The following is a 14,832-nucleotide window of genomic DNA, read 5'->3' as shown; positions in this document are numbered from 1 at the left end:
TCCCTCCTCCCAGGCTCCCTTCCCATTCTGCTGTCTTTGGTCATACCTTCTGGTCCTGCAGCTTGCCCCCTGGTAGATAAGTGAGTGCTGCTGGGATGTGACCTGGGGGCACGGAAAGGTCCTTGGACCTAAAATATCTTCTGCCCTGTGGGCTGGGCATCTCATCATCAGTATTGTTCTCTATAGTCTGAGCAAAGGGGCTTCCCCTCCAAATCCAGGACTATAAATGTGCCTCTGAACTAGGACTTGTTAACAGCAGTCCCAAAATAAACCACCCATATGGGGAGGGGGCATTAACTGATTACCTTCCCAAGCTCTAGGAACAGGAGACCAAGACTGAGGATATCTTCAGGAAAGGTACAAACCTGAGGCCTGCAGACCAATCTGAGCAATGGTCCACATGTTTTAGGTTATACTTGTGGTGTCCTAAAGTTGTTTTTTAGTGACTTGCCAATATTTTAAAACCAGGATACTTTTAATGGTTCTTAAGAAATAAAAACTTAAAAATAGATGCTCTAGCAATATTGTCCTGCACCCCACAAAATAACAGGAGTCTCAGGGGTTCCCTGCCAGTTTACCCACCACCCCGTGGGCCTGAGTTTAAAGTCAAAAAGCAAAAAAATAAAAAAGTCAGAAAGCAAAAAAAAAAAAAGTCAGAAAGCAGGCCTGCACACCTGGGACTCATCTGTTTGTTCTGTATCATTTCAAATATTTCTATTAACTCTACAAATACAAAAACCAAAACAGAAATACAAAAGATTAAAACACAGAGATGACACAAAGTGGCCTGAATGGTCCTTGTCTTGAGAGAACTTAGGGATTTATTGAAAAAACAATAAATCATAATAAAATTATAATTTTATAATATAAATTATATAATTTATAAATTATAATAAAACATAGATGTTAAACTTCAAATAAGGATATAATTCTTATACATAAAAGCATTTTATATTTCCCTCATCTCTTGAGATAACATTTGCTTCTGTTGAGTCCAGTACTTACCTCAAGTCTGTCTCCAACCAGGACCCAACTCCTGGAGGCAGGAGGCTGAGCTCTAACTGTGCCCTCAGCACCAAGTGCCGAAGGTGCTCAATGAGAGTCAGGTGGGAACACCTGAGACCCTGCTACTTTGTGGGGATGAAGGACAATGTTGCTAAAGCTTCTATTTTTAGGGGGCTGTTTTTCAAGAGAAGTTATGAAATATCCTGGTTTTTAAATTTTGACATGTCACTGAAAAAAAAAAATAAAACTTTTCAAATACTTGAGAGTAGACCCAAAAATACATGACTGTAGTTCATGAACAAATGGCAAATAAAACTTTAAAAATAGTGGTGACAAGAAAAATAATGATTATTCATCTACTCTGTCATTTTACGTGTATTATTTATTTCTTTAACATAACTAAAAACAGATAATGCCTGTGGTTAAACATTCAAAAACATATAAGCATATAGAGTAAAAAAGTGAAAGCTTATATTTTTATTTTCCTCTCTCAAGCCCTCCCCAGCTGCTGCCCCCAACTCCGAGTTTGGGATGTATTCTTCCAGATATAAGTGACTAGGCAGACATATCTCCAAGCCTATTCGTATATGTCATATTAACCCCATTTTACAGATGAGGAAACTGCAGCACAGAAAGGTTGAAGCATTCATCCAAGATCACAGAGCGGAAATTCAAATCCAGATCCTCTGATTGCTAAATCTGCGCATTCCTTCCGCTACGCCCCGTAGGTAACACTTATGGATGAAGAAACCGAGGCTTAGAGGGTCCCTGAGCAGTCAGAACCACATGGTTCACAGTCCAGCTTAGGAGAGGCAGGGGTAACTGGGCTTGCACGGGAGGCTGCGTGGTGGAGAGGGCCCTGACCAACGCGGAACCGAGGTCGGTCTTGACCATCTCGGCCCAGCAACGCCCCGATGTGGGGCGCGGAGTTCGCCCACGCCGTTCGGGTACCGGGGCCACCCAACCCCTTGGCGCCCCTCGCGGCCGCCCCGCCTGGGCAGGCGCAGCGCTCGCACCGCCCACTCGGAGCTGGTCGGGAGACCCGGGTCCCGGAGACCCGAGCCCCAGCCGGGTCGGGGTACAGCCCTGGAGCGATGGCTCCCTCGGAACCCAGCCGGGACCCCCTCGGCTTCGCCCCCCTGGAGAGGTCGGCAGGTGCCGGGCGGGAGCGCCCAAGGCCCGCAGCCCAGTGTGGGTGGCCCTGGCGGGCTGGGGGTTCGGGGACCGCCGGGGGGCTGCCGCTGGGCGCGTGGCTGGCGGGCTGGCGGGCGGGCGGAGCGGGGGCGGGGCGGGGGCGGAGCCGGGGCCAGAGGCGGCAGTGTCCGGAGCCCGGCTCAGGGGCCGCAGTGGCCGCCGCGGAGCGAGGCTGCCTGGAGGGAGCGCCCGGGCGCAGAGGGGTTAGCTGGCCGCCGGGGCCGCGCAGAGCAGGTACAGATCTTCCCTGGGACCCTTGGCCCCGGTCGCCCTCTCTCCCCTGTCAGGTTAGACCACCCGCCCCGCGCCCCCGCGCCGTCCCGGTTCCCTGAGCCCCGCTGTCGCGCCCCAGCCACGACCTCGGCCCCAGTTCTTACAGCCTCGGGAGATCTTCCAGTCCCTGGGGTCCAATTCCTGGGGAGGGGGTTCTGATTCCTTGGAACGCTGGCCCCATCACTCGGACGAAGAGTCAGCCAAAATTCCTACACAGAGTAAAATTGGAAAACACACCCAGGAGCTCCCAGCACGCGCCGGGCACCTCCTGCCCTTCCCCTCTGGAAAGGTATTTCTGGATGATGCGCTCCTCCCCTCATCCACCCAACCCTGCCATCCGCTTCCGTCCTGGGTTGGGGGACAGGGACGCTGGGAGGGATACAAGTGGGTGCCCTGAATCCAGCTCAGCCTGACGACTAGAAAGGCAGGACACCTGTTGGGATGGGCCTCCAGGACCCAGGAGTGGCGGGCACAAGGAGGACCAAGGAGTTCTCACCCAAGATAGGGGCTCTGCAGCCAGCCCTGGAGCCCGCTGACCCACCCCTGCCCCTCAGTGCCACTGTTCCCCAGAGGTAGGTCTCTTGGGGGTGAAAGGGTTAGTTCTGCCCAGGTCACTCCTCCTTGATCTCCACTGGCCAGTGTGGAGTTGTGGCAGGGAGGAGCCCAGGTTTGTCTAGACCAGTGTCAGCCTGGCCCAAGAATGACCAGTTCTGTCTGACCTCTCCTTTCTTCACTCTGGACAGTGAGACTCACCAGATGAGAAACATGAAAAACATGAAAAGACTGAAAACCACAAATGTGTATCTGTTTCTGCAGTGGGTGTATATGTGTGTGTGTGTGTGTGTGTGTGTCGGCCCCCTGCCCAGCTATGCAGGGGGTGGGGTAGGACTTTTCCAGAGAGGGAGCCAGGCCTGGCCCTGGCCCCAGGAGCTCACGTCACCCCACCCCCCACCCCTCACTTCTCCAGGGAGCTGCCAAAGCCAAACCCAGCTCAGGACAGGATTATGTGTACTGGGTAGACCCATAGAGAGAGACATCTAGACACAGGCCTGGGGTAGCAGAGAGAAGCAGAGGCAGAGGGAGTGGAGAGAGGACCCAGCAGCAAGAAGTGGCAGTGACCATCCTCCCATCTCCTTCCCTTCAACCACCAGGAAGGGAGTCAAGCAGAAAACTGAAGGTTTGGGTGGAATGTTGGCCCTTCTCTGGAGCCCCTACCCGCCTCCTCATCAGGGCGGAGTTGCTGACCTCAGTGGTCAGCCCAGCCAAGGGAAGGAGCAGCCATCAGCAACCCCTTCCCAACCCCAAGTAGCTGAGGAGACCGTTTGGGCACAGGCTCCACCACGGTGATCCTTCCCTTAACTTCCGAAGCCCTGGGGTCTCAGAGAGGTGAGGGGGAATGGATTTGCTACCTCCAAGCACATTCCTGCCCTTCCCTCTGTCATTTTCCTGCCCCTGAGCTGGCCCACCTCAGCATTAGCTCCTTGGATTCCTCTCCCGGGTGCCTTTCAGATCCAACAGAAACATTTTTTTTTTTCCTGGAAAGCAGAGCTCAGAGCAGCATGAAGAGTGGGGGTGGGAAGGGCTCATTGTGAAGGGACTGGAGGGCCAGGGGGAGCCATGGGAGAGCCAGGCTTAGATCAGGGGAGGGTTCCAAGCTCCACTTCTCCAGTGATCAAGCTGAGACTTCAGGATGGACTTTCTGGCTCTTCAGAAGATAGACCCATGAATGACTGGGGAGCAACAGCATCTCTAGCTGCATCTCCCCTTCCCAGCTTCCCCCAGCCATCAGAGTCTTGCCTGAAGGAAGGCCACATTGACCCAATGCCAGAAGCTGGCCTCTAGGGGGAAGTTAAATATCACTGGGAAAAATCACCTACTTCTCTAGAGATTAAACCATCAGCCCATTTAATTTATCCCTTGGCTGAAAAGTTTTAGACAGGCACAGTGTGTCTGGGTGTTCCAGGACCTTATTAGCTAAGAAGGCAAGAAAAGGCTGAGAGGCAGGTGGGAATGGAAAGCCCAGGGGGCTTCCAGTCAGCAGCTCAGAGAGGATGTCTGAAAAGTCCTCACTGAGCCTCCCTCCTCAACCCTCTTAAGAAAGATGCATGTGTCTGAGCTGGCCTAGAGACAGTCATTGGTTAGGACACAGGAGCTGAGAGGTTCCTGCAGCTGAGGGAGGGGACTGTGCCTGAGTTGGGAGGCTGAGGGCAGACCTCCACCCCTTCAGCTTGGGTGGATGGACAAAGGCAGTGTTCCGTTTCCCTCTCACCCTTAGGATCATTAAGGGATGGGGCAATCTTCACCCCTCCATTCTCACTCTGAGATGTCCTTCTGAGAAGTCATCCCTCCCAACCCCCAGCTTTCCGGAGATTGGACCAGGCTCGGGTCCTTACAAAGCTCAACCCCCACCCGAAGCCCAGATGCCACAGTAGAGTGTTTACTTCCGGTCCCCTCCTCCCTGGGCCCAGGGCCATCAAGGGAGGAGCGATGGAGAAGTGGGCGGGCAGGTAAGTGGTAGGGGGCCAGGGTGGAGGAAATAACTGACTCTCAGTCTATAGAAGTGAGGGAAAGGACCTCTCTGGGAGGGGCTGGTGGAAGTGATGAGTAACTTCTGCTTTCTGAGAAGTTGGTATCAGGATGTGGGGAGCCTGCTGGGGGCGAGGCGCAGTGTAACACCTCCTCAGGCTCCTGTCTGATACCTTCACTCCTGCTTTTGGTTTGCAGGCCCCCGTTGTGTCTGATGCTGCTTCTGTCCCTTCCTCAGCTCTGCCTGGATCAGGAGGTGAGCCAGGGACTAGAGGCTACAATCCTTTCATCTCTCTGTCTCCCCACTATCCACAATCTCCAGACCACATCTGCATTTTCTGCAGCCTCTGATAAGCCCTGGCCCCTTTCTCTCACACTTGGCCTTCCAGCCTCTCCAACTCCCTAACTCCTTGCCAAATCATTTTAAGTCCCACCTCTGCTACTGAATATGACCTTGAGTCAGTAACAACTGCCCCAAGCCTCAGCGTGGACTAGATATTCTGTATAGTTCCCTCGAAAATCATTCTAATTTTGTCTGAATTTTTTGTCTACCTAGGTGTTGTCTGTACACTCTCCTCAGACACCCCCCGAGGAGAACCAGGGCCCTGAAGGGGTCTGGGGTCCTTGGGACCAGTGGGCCTCTTGCTCCCAGCCCTGCGGGGTTGGGGTACAGCGCCGGAGCCGGACATGTCAGCTCCCTACAACTCAACTCCACCAGGGCCTGCCCCTTCCCCCCCGGCCCCCAAGACATCCAGAAGCTCTGCTTCCCCGGGGTCAAGGCACCAGACCGCAGACTTCCCGAGAAACCCTTCCCCTATACAGGCCACCACCTCGAGGAAGAGGTGGCCCGCTTCGAGGTCCTGCTTCTCAGTTAGGGAGAGAGGAGGCTCCGGAGACTCAAGGAGCCAGGAGGTGAGGGGTGGGGCTTTGAGGTAGGGGTGGTGCCTTGGGGCGGGGCTTGGGATGAAGGAAAAGGTAGAAAAGGATCCAGGGCTTAGAAAGGCTCCTCTGGTGCTAGGAAGTAGGATGGGGAGGCCGGGTCAGAGATGGCCAGCGCTGTGACTCCACGTCTGCAACACCTTCTCAGGTCCCGGGTTCGAGACCCCATCAAACCAGGAATGTTTGGCTATGGGAGGGTGCCCTTTGCTTTGCCGCTCCATCGGAACCGCAGGCATCCCCGAAGACCACCCAGATCTGAACTTTCTCAAACCTCAGATCTTCCATCCCTGACTCCGAGAACAGAGCCATCTTCCGCAAACCACACCCAGAAAACAGAACTGTCTCCTACAGAACCTTCTGCCCACACCCTCCCCCCCCAAGCAGAACCCTCAAGCCCAGAAGCTGCTCAGACAGCAGTGCCCTCTAGAGCCAGGCCTGCCCCCACAGGGCCACACTCCAGAGCCCAGGCCTCTGGCACAGAGCCCTCCTTTCATCCCCCTTCCCCGGGAGAAGGTAGCTCCTTTCACCTGTCCCTTCAGCCAAGAAAGCCAAGTTCCCAGGGTTGGGTCAGTCCCTGGCTGGCAGAGAGACACCCTAATCCTTTCCTTTCTGTGCCTTGGGATCGAGGCCAGCAGAGCCAGGAGCAGTGGAGACCTGGGGGGAATCTCCATGGGTCCCTCACAGAGTCTGCCCCTCCCCACCCAGATGGCTGGCTGCCTCTACTGAGCTCTGGCCCCTACTCCAGCCCTCTCTGGAGCCTCTTTGCTCCCAGTAGCCCTGTCCCAAGATGTTCTGGGGAGAGTGAACAGCTGAGAGCCTGCAGCCAAGCGGTGAGTTCCTTCTTGGACCCCTCCCAGACTTCCAATTCTGCTTCCCTGACCCCGAGTCTGGGTCCTTAGCCTGTCAGATCTGGACCTGAGGGAGAAGGGCCTTGGTGTCTGACCTCTTCAGGGCAGGGGGCTTGGAGCTCTTCCCTAGGCCTGACCTTCCTCTCTACCCCCCAAATCCAGCCCTGACCCACACCCCCATTTTCCTCCCCAGCTTTGACTCCTCTGTATCCCCCACCTCAGCCCTGCCCCAATGAGCAGCCAGACCCCCGGGCCCTGCAGTGTGCAGCCTTTGACTCCCAGGAGTTCATGGGCCAACTGTACCAGTGGGAGCCCTTCACGGAAGGTAAGGTTTCTAGCCATCCCTGGGACAGGGGGGCTGAAGATTGGGGGATGGTAGGGAAGGAGACTCAGCCCTCTTTGTCTCTGTAGGCTCTTGTGTTTCTCCTGCATCATTGTCTTCCTTATTTCCCAGCACTGGGGTAAAGAGACAGAACAGGCCCACAAAGGGGTGGGGGTCTCAGACAGGGCCCTGGCTGTCAGATGGTGGGGGATGATCAGCCAAGGAGTCGGGCTGGGAGAGGGCTGCATTCAGAGATGCTCTTCAGCTGACCTCCTCTGGGAAGAAACCCACCCAGGAGGTGGAATGGACATGACAGGGGCCAGCCATGGGCAGAGAGATCCTGTCCAGTGGTGACAGCCGGCTGCGGGTGTGCCACTGATCCTGGACCATGTTACATCACTTTCTCCCAAGTTACCATCCTTTGGATTTTAGACCTGTGTCACCTTGATACCAAGACAAGCCCTCCTGAGCTCTGAACTCACATAATCATAGTTTCAAGTATCTCTCTCAGAGTTGCCAGCCTTTTTCCTAGTCCCAGGGATCCCAGCTGATCTGACTTGAGTTTTGTGTGACCCTCAAACTGACCTTTCAGAATTGTTGCGTTGCCTTCAACCACAGGGCCCCCAGCAACCTCAGGATGCCTTATTGCCAACATAAGGGCTGTTCTCAGGGCCCTGGAGTCTTTCCCAACTGACCTCCCGCCAGGGAACCTAGCTAACCACCCTTCTACCCCGTCTCTTAGTTCAGGGTTCCCAGCGCTGTGAGCTGAACTGCCGTCCCCGTGGCTTCCGCTTCTATGTCCGTCACACCCAAAAGGTCCAGGACGGGACCCTGTGTCAGCCTGGATCCCTGGACATCTGTGTGGCTGGACGCTGTCTGGTGAGGGAAGAGGGGGCACATGCATGGGGAGAGGGGCAGTGTTAATAACTACTACACACACGCCGAGAGAGCCTCCTTGTTCATTATCACAATGACGAAACACCAGGCTGAGATGGCAAAGAGGAGGGTTCTTACCTGCCGAGTGAGGCTGAGCAAAAGATGTGAACAGTGTGAGAAGCCCCCCTGGGCCAGTCCAAGCTTCCTGGAGACTAGCTGGGTATGGAGGTGCTGACAAAGACACAGTCTCACTTGTACAGCAAAGGTCGAGACCTGTGGTGAGGTGAAGGGTCCAAGAAGCCCAGGCCAGGGTGCAAAGTGACGTCTGGCTTCCATCAGCCTCTGCCTCACTCTGCTTTCCCCCAGAGCCCTGGCTGTGATGGCATCCTCGGCTCTGGCCGGCATCCAGATGGCTGTGGCGTCTGTGGGGGTGATGATTCTACCTGTCGCCTCGTCTCAGGGAACCTCACTGAGCGGGGTGGCCCTCTGGGTTATCAGAAGATCTTGTCCATTCCTGCCGGGGCCTCCCAACTCCAGATCGCCCAGCTCCGGCCCAGCTCCAACTACCTTGGTGAGTCCCTGAGCTCCCCGAGTCTCAAGTCCCCACTCCATCCCTGGTCAATTGGTTCTGCCCAGCACACCCCCATTCAGCACAGGAAACAAGCCACCAGTGAAGTCAGGGCTCTCCTCCCCCTCCTTCCCAGGTGGGGGCAATGAGGAAGCCACAGGAGCATCGGGGGGTGTGCACCTTGTGGGGGGTATGTGGTTTCCCCGCCAGTAAGGAAGTGAGGGGAGAGAAGGACAGGATGACCTCACATGTCCTGATCTGCCACCTCCAGCACTTCGAGGTCCTGGAGGCCGGTCCATCATCAATGGAAACTGGGCTGTGGATCCCCCTGGGTCCTACACTGCCGGCGGGACTGTCTTCCGGTACAACCGTCCTCCCCGGGAGGAGGGCGCTGGGGAGAGTCTGTCCGCAGAAGGCCCCACCACCCAGCCCATGGATGTCTACGTGAGCGAGGGGCCTGGGCCTGGGGAGGCCGCACTGCTGCGGGAGGCCTTTCCTCTGAGGGGAAGCTGTGGGTCTCAGGATGGGCAGAAGGCTGGCGGATGCCCCCTAGCCATCCCCAAACATTCATTACCTTCTCTTTCTCTTCCCAGATGATCTTTCAGGAAGAAAATCCAGGTGTTTTCTATCAGTATGTCATCTCTTCACCTCCCCCAAACCTTGAGAACCCCACCCCAGAGCCCCGTGTTCCTCAGCTCCAGCCTGGTAAGACTTTGACCCCCAGACTTAGAAGGAGGTGGGGTGAAGCTGAGGGTGAGGAGGCCCGTCTGATTTGTCTACTCAACTCTCTCCGCACAGAGATTTTGAGGGTAGAGCCCCCTCCTGCTTCAGCGCCCCGCCCTGCCCGCACCCCAGGCACCCTCCAGCGGCAGGTGAGGATCCCCCAAATGCCCGCCCCACCCCCTCCCAGGACACCCCTGGGGTCTCCAGCCGGATACTGGAAACGAGTGGGACACTCAGAGTGCTCAGCATCCTGTGGGAAAGGTGAGACTTCACACACCAGCCCCCTTGGCCCATATCCCTGGCTTGGCACTCCTGATCCCCTGCCCTGGGCATGCATCACACCTTGACTCTGTGCCAACTCAGACTTCAGTGCCTGGGACCCATTGACACTGGATGCCAAACCAGCCCGCCTCCCCGGGCTTCCCTTTATCCCCCTTCAGGTGTTTGGCGCCCCATCTTCCTCTGCATTTCTCGAGAGTCAGGAGAGGAGCTGGATGAACGCAGCTGTGCCATGGGTGCCAGGCCCCCAGCCTCCCAAGAGCCCTGCCACGGCCCCCCGTGCCCACCATAGTGAGTCTGCCCCATGGGAGGGCTAGGGTCCTAGGGACACAACAGTTGCCCCTGGGAGACCCATCCTCGCACCCGTAGGATCTCACTTGGACTCTGCACTCAATACAGGGTCTCCTGGCTACATTCTCTCAGCTCCTTGTACAATTGAGGATGTGTGAGGGGGGTGTGTGTGTGTGTGTTAGTCACTTAGTCCTGTCCAGCTCTTTTTGACCCCATGGGCTGTAGCCAGTCAGTCCATGGGATTTCCCAGGCAAGAATACTGGAGTGGGTTGCTATTCCCTTCTCCTAGAGGATCTTCCTGACCTGGGGATCTTCCCGACCCTGGGATCGAACCTTTGTCTCCTGCACTGCAGGCAGATTCTTTACCGTGTGAGCCACCGCAAAACAACCCTGAGTCCCACAAGGGATCCCAGACTCCAAATGTTAAATAAGCCCACTCACCTCTGACAGGTCCCCAGTCCCAGTCTGTTGTCCCCTTTCCTGAATACAGCAGCTGCACACATCTCTGTTTTCACCATCTGTGTCTCTGTCCCTTCCCCGCCTCTGCCCACAGCTGGGAGGCTGGCGAGTGGACGTCCTGCAGCCGTTCGTGTGGCCCTGGCACCCAGCACCGTCAGCTACGCTGCCGGCAGGAGTTTGGGGGCGGCGGCTCCTCAGTGCCCCCGGAGCGCTGCGGGCACCTGCCCCGGCCCAACATCACTCAGTCCTGCCAGCTGCGCCTCTGCGGTCACTGGGAGGTTCGCTCGCCCTGGAGCCAGGTGAGTGGCCCCGGGCAAACAGGCTCTTGCATGGGGAGGATCCTGCAGGTGCGGGCACCAGTGAGCTAGAGCTGCAGTTTTCCCAACTCTGTATTAACCGGCAGAAACTTTTACAAATGAGATCTCATACAAGCCTCCAACTGTAAGGGAGCTAAGACATGCCTTGTACTCAGCCCATGAAGCCACGTAACCTCTGAGCCGGGCATCAGAGGCCCATCCTGGTTTAGAAGCCCCAGAGAGGGAAGACGGTGAGGAAGCCTGGGAAGCCCAGCCCTCAGTGCCCTTCGTCCCCTCAGTGCTCTGTGCGATGCGGCCGCGGCCAGAGGAGCCGGCAGGTCCGCTGTGTCGGCAACAACGGGGATGAAGTGAGTGAGCAGGAGTGCGCCTCAGGGCCCCCGCGGCCCCCCAGCAGAGAGGCCTGTGACATGGGGCCCTGCACCACGGCCTGGTTCCACAGCGACTGGAGCTCCAAGGTGGGCCCCCCCTCTGCTGAGCCCCAACACCCCTAGTGCCCCCAACCACCCATCACACCCTCTCAGGTGTCTTCCCAACACAGTTGCATAAACGTTGACTGGGCAAGCACCTGCTATGTGCTAGGCACTGCCAATGTTGGGAACTTGGAGAAAAACTTACACTAACATCCTGAACCCTGCCTGGCAAAAGTCCCCCAGGGCATTCCTTAACTCCTGGATCCAGGATGTGTCTGTCCTTGGCCCCCTCCCTTCCCTGTCACCCCAGTCTCCCTTCACACTCTGCTTTCCACCAGTGCTCAGCGGAGTGTGGGACAGGAATCCAGAGACGTTCTGTGGTCTGCCTTGGGAGTGGGGAGGCCCACAGGACAAGCCAGGAGGAAGCAGGGGCAGGAGCCGGTGAGCAGACCTGTGCACCGGGAAGCCGGCCCCCTGACATGCGTGCCTGCAGCTTGGGGCCCTGTGAGGTGACGTGGTGCTGGTACACCGGGCCCTGGGCGGAGGTGAGCTGAGCGCCTGGGAGGGGCCCGTGGGTGGGATTCCTGGGGGCGAAGAGGCAGGAGTAATCCTGCTCTCCCTTCCTGTCTCCTCTGTCAGTGCTCCTCAGAATGCGGCTCTGGCACACAGCGTAGAGATGTCATCTGTGTGTCCAAACTAGGGACTGAGTTCAACGTGACTTCTCCTAGCAACTGTTCCCACCTGCCTAGGCCCCCTGCCCTGCAGCCCTGTCAGGGGCAGGACTGCCAGGACCGGTGGTTTTCTACACCCTGGAGTCTGGTGAGTGCCTGGCTCCCCTGCCCTATCCAGTGTGGACTACCAGGAGAGGAGAGGCTTCTCTCCTTGTACATCCCTCTGTGCCCCCTAGCTAAGGCTAGGGGCAGTTTAATTTGTCCCCCTGCCTAGACTGGGAGGAGAGGTGGGCCCCTCTGTGTGGGGGTTGATAATGCTCCAGGAGAGGCCCCCCAACTCCTCTGAGGAGGAGGAGGCCTGGGGTGCAGGAGGAGCCTGGAGCACAGCAGAGGTCTGATTTGATAGCTGGGGTCTCCCCAGTGTTCTCGCTCCTGCCAGGGTGGCATGCAGACAAGGGAGGTCCAGTGCCTGACCGCCAATCAGACCCTCAGCATCCGATGCCCTCTTCACCTGCGGCCCGCCAGGAAACGATCCTGTAACAGTCAGCCCTGCAGCCAGCGCCCTGGTAAAGAGCTCCCTCTTCCCCATCCTCAGTAGAGCGGAGTTAGCTGAAGTGTGGGTGGAGATTAGGAAGGATGAGTGGGAGTGGGCAGCACGCCTCCAGCGGGATGGATCTTGGTGACTTCTTGTGCCCAATGGCCTCCTCTGTCCCCAGATGATCAATGCAAGGACAACTCTCCACACTGTCCCCTGGTGGTGCAGGCCCGGCTCTGCGTCTACCCCTACTACACAGCCACCTGTTGCCGCTCTTGTGCCCATGTCCTGGAGCGGTCTCCCCCAGAGCCTGCCTGAAATGGGTCCAGGAGACCCTCTCCTCGTGGTTTTCTCATGCCACCATCAGTCACCCCTCAATCACCCCACTCTGTATCCTCTGGCCCTCCAGCCTGTCCTGGTCTCACCAGAGATGTCCCCCAGGGTGGTGGAAGTTGGCAAGACAACGGACAGTGACCATCAAGATGTGTGGCTGGGTCTGTGCCTGTGTGGTGGTGTGATGGCGTGTGTGCACACATGCACCCAAATGTGTATGGGCCTGTATGGATGTGTGTGCGCCCATACATCTGTATCACTTCTCAAAAAGAAGTTACACAGTCCCCCGGGAGGAGACGATGCCTGTTTCCCAGAGAGTTTTCTGGGCTGAGAAGAAAGAAAGTTTGCAGCTCTTCGGGAATCCGAGCTACTTAAAGAGTCTGGCCTTCACATTAATCCCAACTTTGTGTCCTAACCCTCATTTCTCCTGTTCAGGCCACATATCATCTAAACCATCCTTTTGTCCTCTGACCCTTTCTCCCCTTACCTAGTCTCTATCCCTTCCTCTCATAGCTAATGAGGGGTGGGGGTGAGCAATTGCCCTCCAGGAAGAGAGACTGTCCCCCACAGCAGGGACCAGCTGGGCAGAGGATGGACAAGAGCAAGTTTAGAATAAGACATCCTAGTCCCTGCTTCTGCTCCCCACCTCCTAAAATGGTTCCTACTCCAGAACTAATTTATTTTTATTAAAGATGATTATGACAAATGAGTAACAGGCTCTTCATTGTCCTCGTGGGAACCCAGCTGTACAGGCCACCTAAGCAAGCTGTGTGAGATGAGAATGAAGGGTGGGAAGGGAAACAGCATTTGGAGCCAAGAAGGAGAGAGGCTGGGCGCAGAAAGCCTAATGAGGGAGCCCCAGTCACCTGACACCAGAATGAAGCCTTGGTCAGAGGCAGAAGGTCCTGGCTGATCACAGGCCCTGCAGGTTGGTCATCGACCACTAGAGGTCACCACTTGCCCCAGTTTAGGTACAGAGTTGGGCACTTGGATCCAAAACAGAAACTGTTCGGTCTACGGTGGGTTTCTTGGTAGGCTGGGTCCTTCTGTAAAGTCTCTTGGAATCTAGTAGCACTTTTTTTCCATCTGGGGCAGAGCTGAATGACAGCTGCCTTTTCAGGGGTCCTTTTTCCTGTTCCCTTTCTTTGGCCCTGCCTTCCTGCCCCTCTCATCTTTTCTGCTATTACCCATTTCCCTATTAAGCTCTTGGTTTATTGCTTTTTATAGAGTGGGAGGAAAGGAAATGATTCCCACGCACCCCACCCCACCCCCACCTTCCCTCAGCAGAAAGGGCTGGAGGAGGAGGAGGAGCCTGGCCTGGCTCTAGGGGACTGGGGGGTGGAGTCTAGGGTGGAGCTGAGGCAGTACTGGATGTCCAGCCAAAGACACATTCTTCAGAGATGTCTCACCCTGGTCTCCTCCCAACCCCCCAACGCCCATGTCCGCTCTCAAGGTAAACAGTTCGTTGGAGGTGGTGTGAGGGCCGACAGCCTTTTCCATAACACAAATCCTCTCCCCGACCCCACCCCTACAATTCTGAGTCCTGATCACCACTTGTGGAAGCCACACTTCTGGGGGAGGGGTCCTCATGCCTAGAAAAGGGGGAAGTGCACTAGAATTGAGCTTCTCTCCCCATTAGGAAGATCCCTCTCCCATTCCTTCACCTCCACAAGTCTGGCCGAGTAAGATCATAAATAAAGGCCTGCAGAAACAGCTGAACTCAGTGACTACTGTCCTGAGCACAAACACCTAGACACACCCAGACTCTGGGAAGGACCCCAGAGCTACCCAAGGGGACAGGACTTCTCCATTCTGGCAGCTCCCTCACGTCATTCTGTTGCCTTGGAAAGCAGGCTTTCCTTGGGCTGGAAGTGGCTGAGAAGGAAGACTAAAGGTACCATCTCGGGAGGACAGTGTGTCAGGAAGGAGGCAGAAGAAAATGGGGGGAAAGGAAAATGAAACTGACTCCTCCAGGGTGGGAAATGAAGAACGGGGTACCGAGGAGGCCCAGTCTCTGTCTCTGCAGGCATCAGACGGGCTCCCCTCTTTGGTGAACCTCTAAGGGGATCAAAGATGTGGGGGCACCAGGGGAGTGGGGCCTGAGCCAACCCTGCAAACACTCAAGGCTGAAGGCGGAGTCCTGAGACCGAGGGAGGGGTGTGGTGAAGAGCTGGGGCCCTCCCAGCGATTCCTGGAAGCTGAAGGCTGGGCGGTGGCCCCAGTTCAGCTGACTTCCCCGAAGTTCCTCCTCCCTCTTAGGGCC

The 14,832-nt window shown here is 56.3% G+C and overlaps 1 protein-coding gene across 13 annotated transcripts; it reads left to right on the top strand.

Moving 5' to 3' along the window:
- Window positions 1–2,295: 2,295 nt before the first annotated feature.
- On the top strand, window positions 2,296–13,275 carry ADAMTSL4 (ADAMTS like 4). 13 transcript variants are annotated; one of them, XM_081487772.1, is made up of 19 exons: window positions 2,342–2,433; window positions 2,690–2,761; window positions 4,832–4,979; window positions 5,197–5,254; window positions 5,555–5,910; window positions 6,086–6,767; window positions 7,008–7,110; window positions 7,850–7,986; window positions 8,350–8,554; window positions 8,823–8,995; window positions 9,145–9,256; window positions 9,350–9,535; window positions 9,715–9,844; window positions 10,398–10,602; window positions 10,899–11,075; window positions 11,369–11,575; window positions 11,670–11,849; window positions 12,123–12,267; window positions 12,418–13,275. In XM_081487772.1, the coding sequence occupies exons 3-19, from the start codon at window positions 4,960–4,962 to the stop codon at window positions 12,552–12,554; spliced, it is 3,213 nt and encodes a 1,070-aa protein (XP_081343898.1). In that variant the 5' UTR covers window positions 2,342–2,433; window positions 2,690–2,761; window positions 4,832–4,959; the 3' UTR covers window positions 12,555–13,275. The 13 variants fall into 13 exon arrangements, with proteins under 13 accessions (XP_081343892.1, XP_081343901.1, XP_081343904.1 ...); XM_081487777.1 differs by having other exon boundaries at window positions 4,748–4,979; window positions 12,646–13,275; XM_081487767.1 differs by having other exon boundaries at window positions 4,748–4,979.
- The last annotated feature ends 1,557 nt before the right edge of the window (window positions 13,276–14,832 follow it).

Source organism: Giraffa tippelskirchi, chromosome 5 (genome assembly GCF_054371585.1).
Source record: "Giraffa tippelskirchi isolate mGirTip1 chromosome 5, T2T-mGirTip1v1.2.pri, whole genome shotgun sequence".
Classification (NCBI taxonomy): domain Eukaryota; kingdom Metazoa; phylum Chordata; class Mammalia; order Artiodactyla; family Giraffidae; genus Giraffa; species Giraffa tippelskirchi.
The sequence above is the reverse complement of the archived record's forward strand: the minus strand, read 5'-3'. Positions and strand labels throughout refer to the sequence as shown.